At 40.0% G+C, this 16,880-nt stretch overlaps 1 protein-coding gene across 6 annotated transcripts in view; it reads left to right on the top strand.

Moving 5' to 3' along the window:
- The window catches only part of Ptpn2 (protein tyrosine phosphatase non-receptor type 2), an 85,893-nt gene that overhangs the window by 32,078 nt on the left and 36,935 nt on the right, over positions 1-16,880 (top strand). For all 6 annotated transcript variants that reach the window (XM_046462742.1, XM_046462743.2, XM_046462741.2 and 3 more), the window contains one exon: positions 12,884-12,984. In XM_046462742.1, the coding sequence (XP_046318698.1) occupies positions 12,884-12,984 (101 nt within the window). The remainder of the gene's footprint in view (positions 1-12,883; positions 12,985-16,880) is intronic.

The following is a 16,880-nucleotide window of genomic DNA, read 5'->3' as shown; positions in this document are numbered from 1 at the left end:
ACACCAGGATCTCCAGCTCCAGTCCACTGCCCTTTGGTCTGCAAATGAAAAGGATATCCTCAAAGACTCGTGCCATCTGAACATCTCTCAGTACTGCTGTGGTATTCAGCTTTCCTTACTTCTGGTGTCTTACTGTCTTGCCAGTCACCCTCTTCTCCTCACCAGTACCACCTTCATCCTGGTGACTTCATGTCTCTGTATAAGCACCATAGACTCCCCAGCCTTAGAGTTCCTACATCTCTGCAGCTTTCATGACTTTGACCTTCAGTCATCTTCACCCCTGAATTTTTTCCCCCCGTATTGGGGGATTAAACTCAAGATCTTACACTAGGGAAGTGCTAGTGAAGTGCTGTATAACTGAGTTGTACCCTATTCCTTTTCATTTTAATGAGATGGTTTCCCTGAGTTGCTCACGCTGACCTTAAACTTGTAATCCTCTGCCTCAGTCTCCTGAGTATCTGGAAAAACAGGGGTATACCACTGTGCCCAGCCTACCCCTGAAATCTTAGACTGTGCTACCTTGAGTGCTACTTTCTGTCATTCTGGCTCTTTCATTCTAGTTCTTTGACTTCACTAGGAGTTTTACTTCATTTATTGTAGCATATTACTTAACTGCCTTGCTGTTTTTATTTTTTTTTAAATCTCTTCAGACCTTTAATTCTATAATCAGTCTTTGGTTTTTCCAGCCTTTGGGCCCATGTGTGCAGACTATCATCTTTCCTTAAGTTTTCAATTTTAAAAGTCAAGAAACAACTCTTCAACTTATATTCTACCACCAGGAAACTTCCTTCCCTCTGTGCTCATCCGTTGCAGAAATCCCTGGTGAAGAGCCTTCCCTCCTCTCGCCCCAGGCTACTTCTCTGCCTCAATTCCTGGGTCCTCCTTGTGGACCTTACTCTGTCATTACCACTCTTCTTTGTGTACTTCATTCTCCCCTCTAGTTATTTTTCTCCTTTATTATCTAGACATGCTCCCGTCCATGTTATGTCAACCTTCATCTCACTGCATCCCCTTCATTCCCTATGTGGATGCTTGCATGTGTGCACAGGTACACATAGGGTCTTCAGAGAACACTCCCTGCTGTTTGTTTCTCTCTCCTTACCACATGTGCTGCCTTTTGCCCATACTTCTATCTTAGCCTCCCCACTGAAACTTCTGCTCTCGAGTGCTGTTAGCTTTCTAGTTTACAGAGGCAATGAGGGGCTTCTTACTCTACTTTGACCTGTGACATTATTGACCATGCCTTTCTTCCCTCATACCATATTTTCTTGTATTGTCCTCTTCTCTGGCTGTTCACCCATTTTTAGGGCTTCTCTTTCTCAGATTGCTTTGATTTCTTCAGGCTCTCTCTCTCCTGTCTCCTCCCTTTAGCACTTTTATGAATGATCTCATTTTCCATGGCTTCAGCTTCCGGCTCTGCACCTAGGATTCCCAGTCTCATCTACGGTCTGCTTCTCCCAGCTGCAGACACCTTTGTGCAAGTCATCCCTCTCTGCTGAGCGTCCTTCCTCCACCTCAAACTCAGTGTGAAGATGCTTGGACAATGAGTCAGCCTTCCTCCCCAACAGCCCATCAGTGCATCCTATACCTGTTTGTTCTGCCTTGTTCCCGTGTTTCAAGTGGTACCACCATTTACACTTTTGCTGAAGCCAGAAACAGACTCCTCTTACAACTTCCACATCTGGTTAGTAACTAAGCAATTATATTGCCATTTCTGTGTTGTATTCCAAAGCCGTCCTATTTTTGTGCATTCTGGCTTGGTTCAGTCCTTCCTGCCCTCTTCTTGGGTTATATAGTAGCCTCTAAATTATTCCTTATCTCCATCCTTTTTCTACTTCAATCCATGCTCAATCGATCTAGTGTAACCTTTACGTAGTGCAGTTTGGTTTTTCTACTCCCCTCTCCTATTAGTGTTCTACAGCTTTTAGGAAAAAGTTAAAAGTTCTGTAGCACTATCACTCTAAACCTTTTGGGGATTGACACTTTTTATATTTTTGCCACATTTTTTTCTAGCTACTTTCCTATAAATTATTCATTTTAGTAAAACTGAATCTTATGGCATTCTTTTAGTGTGACTATTTTTAAACACCTCAGTGCCTTTGAATATGTCTTTCCCTTTTCAAAATTTCCTATCCCTCCTCTCTCTGACTCACTTCAATCAGATTCCTCTTCCTTCAAATATCAGTTCAGCAACCACTTTCCCATGGGTGGTCCTCTCATCCAAAAGAGTTGGTCATAGAGGTGGCTGTGGTCTTTTTATACATGACAGATATTTGACATTTGTTGGAAACCAGCTACATGTCTGACTCTGTTGTGTCTTGGGAGTACGGTGATGAGTATATGTATTTTGTCTCCAGTAACTGAAAGTTGAGCAGGTGTGTATAGATAGCAGAGAGACCACCATGTGGTGGAGCTGAGAGGAGGTGCTAGATCTGCCTCAGGAGTTGGGAATGGCTTGCTTCACCCCCCACCCCCCCACCCTCACACCCTGGAATGATTTTTAAGCGAATAGATGGTAGCTAGTTTAGAAAGAAAGGGGAGGGCTGAGGTTGTGGCTCATCATAGAGCACTCGCCTCAAACGTGCAAAGCTCTGGGTTTGATCCTCAGTACCACATGGACATAGATAAATAAGATAAAGATGTTGTGTTCAACTACAACTAAAAATAAATATTTGGGAAAAAAGGGGGGTGGGAAAATAATTAATATATTTTCATTAAAATTCAGGGTCTCGAATATTTTTTTCTATGCATTACAATATTGTTAACTGTATCACACTGTTGTACAACAGGTATCTAGAACTTTCCATCTTGCATAACTGAAACTATACCTATTGAGCAGTTACTCCCCATTTTCTTCAGCTCCTTGTTGTTACTGTGAACTCAGTTATTTTAGATACCAAATACATAAGTGGGGTCATGCAGTATTTATCTTTAAATATCTTCAAGTGATTGGCTTATTTTACTTGGCATAACGTCCTCCACATTTATCCACATGAGCAGTTGAAGTTTAAAGGAGATTGACAGATTTAGGATTCCAGTTAGTATGGCAGATCATATAATGATCCATAGTTTATTGCTGCCCCAAAGAGGATTCTCAGTAAACATACTTTCTTAATGAGTTGTTGGGTGGGGAAGAAAAACTTACAGGCTTCCTGTCTATCTTCCTCTTTTCTCCCAGAGATCTCAGTGAGTGCACTTTGAGTGCAGATAGCTGTATCAGCTCAGAGGTTTGTGCATAACTAATAAAGTAGTCTCGAGATACATTAAGCATACTGAATAGGATTACAGGGAGAAATTGACAATCTGTGGTTATGAACTTGGGGGGGGGTTGGGTATGGCAGGGGGGTACTTGGGATTTAACTTGAGACAGATCTTGCTGAGTTGCCCAGGTTGATCTCAAATTCAGTCGTCTTGCCTGAACCTCCTGAGTTGCTGGGACTATAAGTGTATGCCCCTGAACCTGGTTCATGGACTTATTAATAAGACAAAATATTTGTAAAGAAATAGAAGATTTGGACAACATTATTAAGCTTAATAGAATAAGAAAAATATATAGAACCCTATATCCAACAATTTAGAGAATGCGTTGTTCCTCTAGGACTTCCTTAAACTCAAGTTATTTAATAATAATCAAAATAAGTATGGATTTAATGTAAATTTTATGGTAACTATTTGCTAACATTTTTCTTATCCCATCTAAAGTTTAAAAATACAGACCAGGTATCAATTTATGCTTCACATTCTCAAAAAGTCATTGGTTTGTTTATTTATTTACTTAATTTTGGTGCTGGGGATTGAACCCAGCTTAACCAACTCCCTATTCCTTTTTATTTTTTAATTTATTTAAAATTTTTTTTTAGGGTTTAAAAAATGGCTTTAATTCATTAAATACCAGGATGAAGCCAGGTATTTAATTCATTGAATACCAGGATGAAGCAGGGTGGGGAAGTGGCACCACACTTCTTATTTTTTATTTTGAGACAGGGACTGCTAAATTGCTGAGGCTGGCCTAGAACTTGTGATCTTCCTGCCTGAGCCTCCTGAGTCCCTGGGATTACAGACATGCACCACTATGTCTGACTCCAAATCATGTTGACAACTTCTTTATTTAGATTTTCTCCTAACTTGTAGGGCTTGACTTATTGGGTTTTGGTTCTGTCCTCAGTTTTTTTTTTTTCCTTTATTTTTAATCTTCAGTTTTAATCAAGCTATTTCTGCTTTTAATAATTTATTTTTATAGACCATTGATGCACTGGGTTGGGTCTAAGGAATGAGAACTAGAGCTCACAGTGAAGAAGGTAGAATTGATTTGCTATGGAAGGAGAAAACCTAAACAGCTTGCGTGATAGCTCACAGATACTCGAATTCTCATATGGAAAAAAATTATTTTTCCTGTGTTAAGTCCAAAATGTAAAACTAGGGTTCACAAATGAATAACACTGTTGTCCAATTTCACATCAGCATAGGCAGGATCTCTCCAAACTAAGCTATTTAAAGGCTAGGGCATAATGGCTCAGTGGTAGAACATGCATGTGTGAGTCTCTGGGTTGGGTCCCTGGTACGGGGTGGGGGGGGGGGGGGACTGTTGAAGCATGAAAGTGCAGACTCTGAACCCGTGTACTCATTGTAGGTCTTCGTGCAGAGTATGGGTTTCCTTTCAGAGTCCTCTAGAGAGCTCTCTTGTGAATGAGTCACAGAAGGTCGTCAGGTGACTTTGAACATCACTCTGTGCTTCATTTCTTCCCCTATTAGTAGCTGTCTCTCAGGGTCTCAAATCTTTTTTTCCATCTTTAAGACTGAGTTAGGTATCAGTCTTCTGAGAAGACTTCCCTGTGTGCCCTCTAGAAGGTACAAGTTTGATTCTGCTTCTGATTTTATTTACTTTCTAGAGTGGTGGATCTTAATAAGGTTGTTTATCTATCCCTAGGGGACATTTTGGAAGCTTATGGGAGGTTTTTTCTTGTGTATTTTAGCTCAAATATTTACATAAAATTTTTAAAAAGTATTTTTATAAATTACTTTCCATTTATTTTTCTTTCATATTACAGTTAGGTGATTACCGAACTTAATATTTGTGTGTGATTTCTGTCCCTGAACAGTAGGGTAGTAAGGAGGATATTAATAAGCTTCCCTTTTTCTCTCCAAGAATAATTGAATCTAAAAGCCCTTGGGGTTGGGTCAACTTGTGAAAGGCACATAAATAAGGGTGGTGGTGTCCTTGAAGGGGGTCCCCTAAGTGATGAGCAGGGAAGAGCTAGCATGAGCCCTGTGATGTTGGGTCAGCATGCTGTAAATGCATGGTTTCCAGTAAATACAGACCAACAGGTGCACATGGAGATGTAAATATGCATGCATTTCCTACCCTGCCACTGAGAAGTCTGGGTAGCAGTAACACCCTTTAGTATTGGACATGCTTAGCTTTTGATACCCAAATTTCATTCCCTTCTAAGAAGAAATAGGACTCCTTAGTGAAGTGGCCGATCCTAGTAGCTAAAGGATAAAGAAGAACCTGGAATGTCTTGTAGTGCCATAAAGTAAGAACATGCTCAAAAACTGATGAGAGTTTGTCAGAAGGACACAGAAACCAACCTGAAGCTCATTGGCTAAGTCTGGGCTTATTTTAGCATTAAAATAAATAACGATTATAACTTATTGAATAAAATAGGAGTTTACAAGTCTATACTGAGATTAAGAAACATGAATAAGTGGAAAATAGGGAAAGTTCTAACTTTATATATAGAATGAAAACTAATGTAGAAATGGATGGTAAACTTGGTGGGTGAAAATTTGATGAGAAACAATATTTATAAAGTCTTAAAGTATTTCTCTACAAAATATTTAAATGCAAGGAGAGGATAGTAATGGTACAAGAGAAATGAACAGGAGAAAAGTCAGAATCTAGACTAGATGAAGAGTTCTCAGAAATGATCCATAAATTCTTTTAAATGAATGAAATGGACTAAATCAAAATTAAAAGCTTTTACTTTGTGAAAGACATTATTAAGAGAATGAAAAGATGAGTATAGACTAGGAGAAAATATTTGTAAATCACATATCTGACAAAAAAAAAAAAAACAAAACTCTTACCTGAAATTATTTATAGAACTCTTAAAATTCAATAGTAAATAGAAGTGACCCAGCCAGAAAACAGACAATAGCCAGGTGCAGTGGTGCACACTTGAAATACCAGATGTGTAGGAAGCGGAGGCAGGAGGATGTTAAGCCAATGTGGGTTGCTTAGTGAGACCCTGTCTCAGAATAAAAGGGCCTTGGAATGTAACATAGTAGTGGAGTGCTTGCCTAGCACATGCCAGGCCTGGGTTCAATCCTTGATATGCCAGAAAAAAAAAAAGAGAGAGATGCACAAATGGCAGATAAGCACCTGAGCATATGAAAAACGTCATTAGCTGTTAGAAATACAAGTTAAAAACCATGGTGGTCAGATATCATTACAACTAAAATAAAGAAGCTACACAATACCCCAAGAATGTGGAGACCCTAACTAGGTATGGTGGTGCATGCCTGCAGTCCCAGCAGTTTGGGAGACTGAGGCTAGAGGATTGCAACTTCAAGTCCAGCCTTGGCAATTTAACAAGACACTGTCTCAAAATAAAAATTTCTAAAGAACTGGGGATGTAACTCAGAGGTAAAACACTCCTGGGTTCAATCACCAGTTCCAAAGTAAAAAAAACAGAAACTGGATCTCATACATGGCTGGTGGGAATTGAAAATGATCTAGCCACTCTGGAAAATAGTTTGACTGTTCCTTTAAAAATTAAATGATACTCTATGGTCCAGCAGTTGCACTCTGGAACATTAATCCCAGAAAAATGAAAACTTGGTCTATTAAAAAAAAACGTGCACATGAATGTTCATAGCGGCTTTATAACCCCAAATTGGAATCAACACAAATGTCCTTCAGTTGGTAAGTGATTAACAAACTGTGGTGTACTCATGTCACAGAGTACTATTCAGCATTAAAAAGGAACGAACCATTGATGCACACAACAGTTTGGGTGGATCTCAAGCATTTATGCTGTGGGAAAAAATCCGGTCTTGAAAGATTCCTTACTGAGTTTATTTATATAGCATTCTTGAAATAAAATTATAGTGATGAGAATAGATGAATGGGTTAGTAACGATAAGGAAAGAGATGCCTATGAAGGATGGGACACAAGACTTTTGTGGTGATGGAGTAGTTTTGTATCTTGATTTTTGTGGTGGTGGTTACATGAATTACACGTGTGTTAAACCACTCAGAACTGTACTCACAAAATGAGTGCCTGTAAAACAGAAAATTGGAATAAGATCTGCGTTGTACTATGTCTCCATGTTTCTTTACTTGATGGCCTTTTGAACTGGGTCCTGGGCAGCACACTGGGCTGGGAGCAGAACTCCATGGTGAACAAGCGGTGGTGCCTGGTGCTGCTCCCTCCCTACTGGCTAAGAGTTAAACCCCAGCAGGCAGCCACAGCTCATTGTATGGGAGCTGGCTGTGGAGCCAGGTGTCCTGGAGGGTGGAGCTGAAGTCACACCTGCAGAATAGGGCACCTCTTCCAGGACCATCAGTGTGCTCCGAGTTAGGGGGAGGATGTGGTTGTTTATATATTAAAATACAGATATCTGATGAAGTAGAATTTTGAAATTCCCGTATAATCTTCAGTTAAAACAGGAATGATCAAGGAGGTTCTGTCAGTGAACATAATCAAGGAGGACTGATCCCGTCTAGCCATTCCATCCTTTTCCCCCTTGTGCCCTGTTTTGTTGTTTTGCAGCAGATTGCCCAACAGAGAAGGCAGTGGCAAATGTCATGCCAAAGAGAAGCTAGTCCTTGAGTATAAGTGGGAGTCGTGATTCTTTTGTTTAAAATAAATACTTCATATAGCTCAGGATCTGCAAGCATCTGGACTCAAGGTTAGAGGAGCAGAGCTATCTTGCCACAATAAAGCCATCTCCTTACCCCATAATCATTAGGTGGAATCAGGGTGCCAGTGGTTGAACGTGATCACAATGAGTCTCTTTTCTGGAGCCTTCCCCAGCCCTTTACAGACATAATCTAGCCAGGACAAGGAATGTTGGAATCTCTTGAAGGCCTGTAGTCTGTAACAGAGAGTTACTCTGTGTGATTCTCTTGGCTCCCAACCCATTCTATCTCACAGACAAGAAAATAGACCTGAAGTGACTGGGCTGTTACCACAGGGCTCTGTGTCTCAGGAACTTGGACACCAATAATGTTCTCAAGTCATAGGTTACTCCTTTCTGTGTGACCTGATCAGTAATTCTTTCCATTCCCACTGCCCCTGCTTGGTTCAGTGCTTGCAACCCTTGACTAATCTTAGTGTGTCTCTCTATGAGATTGCCTTCCTCCTTGTTCTGGTCGCTCCTATCTTAAATCAGATGTGCTCATTCCATGCCTTCAGAGAACTTCCTCAGGGTCCTGGTCATTGCTCAGGCCTGTGGTGTGACCCAGGCCTTTCTGTCTGTCCTCTGTGTGTTTCGGGACCTCTCTCTCACCTGCCTAGCCCTTCGATCTTCTTGAATTTGCCACTCCTGCCTGGTGTGCCTTTCTCCTTAATTTCGCCACCTGCTGTAATTTCCCCAACCCCCCTCCTTCCCCTGTGTAGCAAAGCCTGATCAGCTGAGGCCACTCAGCATTAGCTGAGGCTTCTTCCCAAGGTACAGAGTAGTACAGCACTAGGAGTTACTACTCCCCCCCACACACTTTTAGAAAGCTTGAAACAGATAATGTCTTTATGTCCCTGTAGCCTGGCTCTTAAAATACACTTGCTAATTCAAAATTGTACATGACTGCTGAAGTACCAGTATCAGATACAAAGAGCAGAGCCAGACCATAATTGAGGGCTCAGTCAAGGCTGGTCTTCAAGGAAGTGGGGTTTGTGTGAGAAATGAGGTGGAAATCACACCTGAGGGGAAAAACACTATGAAAACTGATGCAGGAAGAAATTTAGGAGGTGTGGAAAGGGTGGTGAAGGCACCGGCCTGACTGCACAGAGAGGCCGTGTGAGATGGGAAAGGTCAGTCCCTTCCCCCTCACAGGCCTGGGTTTGTATCCCTGTTTGTGCTGCTCTCATGTGCCTCAGCTGAAGATGCTGCTTCCTGAGTGCCAGCACCATGGCGTCATACTGTCCACTTCAGAAGGTTGTGAGAGTGGAAGGTGGGGACCACTAAGCTGTGCCCTGTAGTATCTGGCATGTCACAGGCTCGTTATTGCTACCAGAAGTTCTAGTTGGTTATATGGTCAGTGAGGAGCCATTTATCAAATAGAATTTTCTTTGCAGAATGAATAGTTGAAATGTTAGAACTCTGTGTGCTAAGATTTGTGGTTCTTCTCCATTAATCTAGTAGTGTCTGTGCGTTGGGCTCATTGCTTAATTTATGAAAGAAAACTTACAGTATTTGTTCAGTTGTTTACTTTGGGAGCTGAATAGGATTGATGAGTCTCTGAAATGCCTTGAGTTCTTGGCAGGGAAGTACCACATAAATGTGGATATCATTACCTAAACACTTACTTTTTACCTCTAAAACCTAAGGGAAAAGTCAGCTGTTAATTCTGCACTGAGAATTGGTCTTCTCTTTGCTTTATTTTTAAGTTCATTATTCTTGGTCTTTTGATCTGTGCTGTGATGAATGTGAATCCTCCTTCCTGTTTGACCTGGAAAACTTTCCAAAAGGAGATCCTTTACCATAATGATAAATTAGGTGAAACCTGTGGGGGTTTCTTAAAAGCTTGTTATAACAGTGTTGAAAGAGGAAGCTACTCTGTACTGACAGTTCAGGCCACAGCTAGAGCAAGTCATTTCTTGAGAGATGAAACCATTTCTCAGAAAATGTACAGTTGGAGGGGGGGAGTCAAAAGCACTCTTCCTCAGAAGTGGGCTTCATTCAAATCTGACCATCATATAAACTAAAGCCCTGTTGGGTTTTGAGCTTCTTCATTAACTCAGTGACAAACCTGATTCAGAGCAGGTAATGCCTTGGAGAAAACTGTCTATGGTGGTGTCGTTAGGTGTTGAGAAGTAAAAGTTCCTGTGGAAGAGTGGTTTTGTTGCTTTTTTCATGCAGTACAGTTGGTGTGTTTTCCTTTATCTCCCTTTTTTGGATCCGTTAAAAGATAGGGAAGAACAATAATAGAAAGTACTTTTGCCTTAAAAAGTATGGTATGCCAGAGATAAGTTAGTGTTTTTTGGTATTTGGGGCATTTCACATGCTTCATGTGTTGTACTTAACATTTGTAACTGAGCATAGGCCTGCCTGGGTCTGGTGCAAGAAATGGAACCATTTAAAGTACTATTGACTTTGGGACTTATATATAGCCCAAAGATTATAGGACTCCCATTTTTATCATCTCATTTTCAGAGGTTCCTGGGCAGAATAAATTATGGAAGAGGAGAAAACATGTAATTTCTGATTTTATTCCTAATTCAGAAGTCAGAAGTTTAGTTTGGAAAGAACAGTTCACAGATAGTAATGGGGCAGGGAAAGGAGGCATTGAAATCCAGGTGGCTGGAGGACCTGTGTCTGCCCTCAAGATGCTTCGCACTGAACCAGTATATTAAGCAAGTCTTGGTTGGCAAAGAGGCAGTTTCCTTCTTTATCTTTGCTGAAGAATATAAAGTCACAGTTTCTCATAAAATAGCTTTAACAATTTCATTTCCTGAAATGTGTATATTTAGTATCTTTTTATATAGCTATTTTAAGGTGATGTATTTTAATTAACACCAGAAACACTCATGCTTTTTCCTTTTGGAGTCTCTTCTGAATCAAAAGTTATATGTTTTATTTTTATTAATCTTTTTTTAATAGGAGAACTAAAATAAATACTTAATGGTGTGGGTGTGTGTTTGAGAGTTTAGTTTTAATCAATCCTGAGAAGAAAATATAGTTTCAGCCACAATTTGTAGGCAATTCTAAATAGCTATAGAGTTTTCCCAAGTATTACTTTCGTTTTTTATTGTCACCTGCCAGCAAAATTTTAAAAAAATTATTTAATTTTATTTCCCCCTGAGAGAAGTTCATGTCCTTTGCTTTAATGTTAGACAGGAAGCCAGGCCTTGCCTGTGCCTAGGCTCTGCAGAACTCTAGTGGCTTTCCGGTAGCACCCTGTGCCTCCTGGCTCCAAAGAGTGGACCTGTGCTTTTAGCCGGGTTTGTGATTACTATGTTGGTACAGTTTGGGAGTAACAAATATTATATAGATGTTAAAGATTGGGGGGAAATCACAGTGAATTTGAATACATAGACCCAAGGGAGGGGTGTTCTACTGCCCACACAGCATGCCTTCTACCCAGCTGTGTGAGGTGTAGAAGGGTACCATGTTGGATAACCAGATTCCTCGTGCCCTGGGAAGCTGACCTTCCCGGTTGCAGGTTGGCTAGAAGGTCGTTTTTCATTGTGAAATGGATGAGTAGTAGCCTTGGGGTTTGTGTTCTTTCTGTGATTGCAACATGAGGAAATACATTCCTTTGGCATAGTATCTTAGGACACTTGAATTTTTAGGACTGTGTAGCTTTCTAAAAGAATGCATTATTTTGTTGATATTGTCTGTTATCTAGGAGATCTATGGTCTTTTTTTTGTTCTTTGATTAGCTGATCTTTTTACTATCTTGTACAACATAACAGTTAAAGGGTGATGAAACTGTTAAAAAAAGAGAGAGACTGTACCGTTAAAAAAAAAAAAAAAAAGTGCTTGCTGACATCATCTTTCCGAGAACACTAGTATATGTGATTTACTATAACAAGATCTTAGTTTTTCCTGTTGGCAAATGACATGTAATATTTACAGAGGTCTTGGGTTCATTCCAGCAGAAACATCTCAGATAAATTGATGTGTGAATCTGAAGCCATCTAACATTTTCTTTCGTATGGAGATGATAGAGACAGGTTTTAGTTTAAATGTGGAGAGAGAGTCAATGTTCAGTGCACACTTCCTTGAGGGGAAATGTAGACTGTAGACTATGCTCCAGGGTCAAATGTGCAATGTGCCTTTAGTCCATACCTTGGTTCTGTGCTTCTGACATTTGTATTTAGGGCTCTCAGCTCACATTCACCTTGGTGTGACATGCTTCTTCTCTTTTCATGCTTTTCTTCCTTTCTCTAAATGATACAAGGTCAAGTTTTATATTTCAAATATTTGAATTTTAAATCTATGAGATTTTTACTTTTAAAAACTATAAATATGGGCTGGGGTTGTGGCTCAGTGGCAGAGCACTTGCCTAGCATGTGTGAGGCACCAGGTTTGATTCTCAGTACCACATATAAATAAATAAAGGTCCATTGACAACTAAAAATTAAAAAAAAAAAAACTAGAAATGTATACAAATGGTTAACAGTCTTAAATAATAAAGCATTTTCAGTGGTCTTTTAAAAATACAGTTAAAGTATTCCAGTTTTTAGCACTCCACCTAAACATAGTTAAGTGTTAAAAATCTTAAATACAATTGAGTATGTATCTGTTAAGAAATGAAGAAAATGAAACCTGGTATCATCTGTTTGAGACCAGTTACCTTTTTGTAGGTAGACCAGTCCCTCCTTAGGCCCCCAGAATCTAAACAAACCTTTACTTCTAGGAAGGTAAGTTCTTTGTTTGTTCTACTGTGTTTCACACTTCAGTTAATTTTTCAAGTTACAAAGGTTCACATACTACAAACACACACTTTTCTTCTAATGCTGTAGTAGCAAACAAGATGTTTTGTATTTCCTTACAAAAATAGGGAATAATTTAGGACTTGTCTCAACTCTTCTATGGAGCTAATTTATTTTTTCTTTGTTTTATTCTTTATGAATACCTTAGAGCATAAATATTAAGACCAAAAAAGAATCGATGAATTTGAAATGACAGTTATGGTTTATCACTTTGTTTTCAGATGATCACAGTCGTGTTAAACTGCAGAATGCAGAAAATGATTACATCAATGCCAGCTTGGTTGACATGGGAGAGGCACGGAGGAGTTACGTCCTGACACAGGCAAGTCGTGTGGCTCGCGGAAAAGCAGAGTTGGAGCTTGTGGCTCTACTTCAGCTTGGCCAAAAGTGTAGCTTGACTTCTTTTGTGAAGTTGTGTTTAATGTTAATATGTCTATGAAAAAAAAATTCTACGCAGTGGCTTAGACTGACCCGTCCTCTGCAGGCACACTGTCTTCCCTGCCTTCTCTCTGACCCAGGCTTCTGCTGCTGCTTACTGTGGGTTTCCAGTTCTCTTCACCTGACCTGGAAAGCGTAGCCAGAGGCCCCTGCAAGCTCTTCTCTTTCGCTCTCACCTTCAGAATGTACTCGTGCCTTGGGTGGTGTTGGCGCTCTCCAGTGCAGAGGCCAGGTGCCCCAGAGTCCAGGCCAGGGTGCCTGCGGGCTCCCCATGGCATTCCGCCCCACAGCTTGAGGCCTGGGCCACACCCATGCACCCATGATTTGTTTGTCCACACCAGCTGCTCTTTATCAAATAATGGAGACTAAATTAACCACGTATCATTCTCCCAGTTACAGATTTTTAAGTATTCAGAAGATAAGCCATAATATTTCAGAATTTTAAAATCCTAACCTGGATCAGAATGACCTGTCATTTGAAAAACATTTGATGTAGTTAAAAAAAAAAAGTATTTCAGATTAATATAACTGTGAACTATTAGACTATTTCTAATTCACAGGAAACTAAAATCAGTTTACTTGAGATGAAGGAGCTCCTATAAATCAAAAAGAAATAATCTGTGAGAAAAAAACTGTCAAAGAACATGAAGTCACAGTTCTAAAAACAAAATAGGGTAGCATATCTATGAGAAGATACTTCATTTGGAAAGTATTTATGGAATGTAAATCTAAACCAGTAATCAGCTACCACTTTTTACCTGTTGGGACAGCAGAGATTTACACAGTGTAAAATACTCAGTGGCTGCACACCCTGATTGAGAAGGACTCCTGAGTAGTACCAACAAGACATGAAGATACAGCTGCATGTGTTGATTGCAAACTTATTTTCAGAGCGTAGGGCTAAATGGGTTAAATAGATTCATCACATACACACCAATAGAGGTGGATATTTCTGGGTACTGGGAATAAGACATTCATTTGCCACATTCAGCCTTTGTGTAATAGTTGAAGTTTTTCTTATGTACTTTCATGAAGTGTTTTTTTTTTTTTTAATTTTTTTTTTAGTTGGACACAGTATCTTTATTTTATTTATTTATTTTTATGTGGTGCTGAGAATCAAACCCAGGGTCTCGTACATGCTAGGCGAGTGCTCTACCACTGAGCCACAATCCCAGCCCCATGAAATTCTTTAATAAAGCAGTATTTTAGCTAAAATATTTACTTTAGTTGGATGCGGTGGCACACACCTGTAATTCCAGTGATTTAGGAGGCTTAGACAGGATGATCACAATTTCAAAGCCAGCCTCAGCAACTTAGAGAGGCCCTTTCTCAAAATAAAACATAAAAGGGGTTGGGAATGTGGCTCAGTGCCACCCCTGGGTTCAATCCCAGGTACTTTCTACTTAAGACAAGAGTAACATGAAAAAAGAGAAAAGAATGGTTACCCATGACCCTAATCACAACCCTTTCTTCCTCTCTACCATTTATTAGTTCTTTCTCAGTCCTTAAAAATGGATCTTTTCTTCAGTTTCTAACTTAGCTTTTTCTCCTCCAAGTTTACTTCAGCTCTTGGGACCATGGTTTTCATCCTCTGAAACACAAGACAGGGTACTCTGTCCCCCAGTATCTGCTGAGATCCTGGTGCCAACACCTCATTGTTCATTCATCCAGCAGATTTAGTGAGACCTACTCTGTGGCAGACCTTGTTTGAGTAAAAGAGACTTTAATGAAAACTCTGTCATTATGAACTTTATATTCTAGTAAAGTGAAAATAATACCAGTTAAAATAATTTCGTAACATTGTTCCTTATTTTACATGCCTTATTTTACAGGACAACTTTCTATGGTAAATACTGTTGTCTTTTTTTTTTTTTAGTTGTTAATGGATCTTTTATTTATTTATTTATTTATATGTAGTGCTGAGGATCGAACCCAGTTCGTCACATATGCTAGGCAAGTGCTCTATCACTGAACCACAGCCCCCAGCCCAGTCCTTATACTTATAGAGCAGAAATCCAAAGAGACTCAAGAACATTAAGTTTACCAAGGTTGTACAGCACAGTAGGTCCTGCTCTTAGTCATTCTACCCTGCTGCCTTAAGATTGCTGTGCGAGGGGCTGGGGTTGTGGCTCAGTGGTAGAGCACTTGCCTAGCAATAAATAAAATAAAGGTCCATTGACAACAAAATATTAAAAAATAAAAATAAAAAAAGATTGCTGTGCGAGGCCAGGTGCGATAGTGCATGCCTGTAATCCCAGTGGCTCCAGAGGCTGAGGTAGGAGGATCACGAGTTCAAAGCCAGCTTCAACAGTTTATTGAGGCCCTGACTCTAAAAAAAAAAAAAAAAAAAAAAACCAGTGTTACCATGGACAAGTGCCTTCCCTCCCCAGGCCTCTTCGTTTGTGCAGTCTGTGGTCTGTACAGGGTGTGGTGAGACTCTGCAGTGCCTGGCACTGGTAGATGCTCCAGGTGTTACTTGTCAAGTTGTTGCTTCTTGTCAGTTGTAGTAACTGTAGTAATAGTGACCCTTCTGTAAGCATTTGGAAGCCCATTCCACTACCCCATTGGTTAGTTATAGATTTTGTGACCCCACAGATAGAGCCCACTCATCTAGAGTGTGATAACTTAGAAGCCTGTCTCCAGCTTTTTCTTCTTTCCTGGATTCCTCCTGGCGTTGTCCAGGCTGTGCTGGATGAGACTGGCTAAATCCGCAGATTCTGCACATTCTGTATCTCTTCTTCCTGCAGCCCCGCTGTGGTTTCCTTTCTAGTCGTCTTCTTCCCTCAGACCTGATGGTCTACCTTTCCCCTTGTGGCCCTTGACGCTAGTCCTCTCTGCACACTCCTTCCTGGAAGGCTGAGATTGCACCTCCTTATGCTTTTGCCCTGGTACCCTGCACATTATATGAAACAAAGTACTACTCAGAAAACAATTGACAGGGTAGAGAACATCAAATGTTCACTACTTCCACTGTTCTGATTGTTCTTTGTGATTGTTAATTGAATCATTTCTCTCTCAGTTTTATTAGCAGTAGTTTTTTAGAAATCAGCCCCTTGGTATATTAAGTCTACTTTTCAGATTTAAAAAAGTGGTAGCGTTCTGAGTACATGGGAGAGCTGAGAGATAAATTTGTCTCTGCAATTAAAAAAGCTTGGTCTTAATTCAGTCACAACTGTTTCCCTGTTTATTATTTAATCTTCAGAGGCACTAATGGAGTTGGGGTGTATGTGCACACTAAGGGGTGACCTCACTAGTGAATTGCTTTGTGTTTTTCTTCAAACTGGGGGTTTTCTTATTGCTTTTTGTTACCTTTAGGCTCTATGTTTTGTTTTGCTTTAGAAGTAAAGCAGCAGATACATACCTTGAGTGAGAAGAGTACCCTTAAATATAAGATCACAGTTTCTTGGGCTGGGTTGTGGCCCAATGGTAGAGCACTCGCCTCGCATGTGTGAGGCACTGAGTTCAATCCTCAGCACCACATAAAAATAAATAAATAAAATAAAGGTATTGTGACCATCTACAACTAAAAAAAATTTTTTTTTTTTTTTTTTTTTTTTAATATTTATTTATTTATTTATTTTAGTTTTCGGCGGACACAACATCCCTGTTTGCATGTGGTGCTGAGGATCGAACCCGGGCTGCACGCATGCCAGGCGAGCGCGCTACCGCTTGAGCCACATCCCCAGCCCCAAAATTTTTTTAAATTATAGTTTCTCATAATTCTTAATAGATTTTTTTAGCATTTTTACAGTTAACAATAGAGTTTCCTTACTTAGGCAA

Source organism: Marmota monax, unplaced genomic scaffold (assembly GCF_021218885.2).
Source record: "Marmota monax isolate L192 unplaced genomic scaffold, Marmota_monax_Labrador192_F-V1.1 WCK01_AAM20220418_F8-fsc00180, whole genome shotgun sequence".
Classification (NCBI taxonomy): domain Eukaryota; kingdom Metazoa; phylum Chordata; class Mammalia; order Rodentia; family Sciuridae; genus Marmota; species Marmota monax.
Note: the sequence above shows the minus strand (reverse complement) of the source record. Positions and strands in the feature narration are given on the sequence as shown.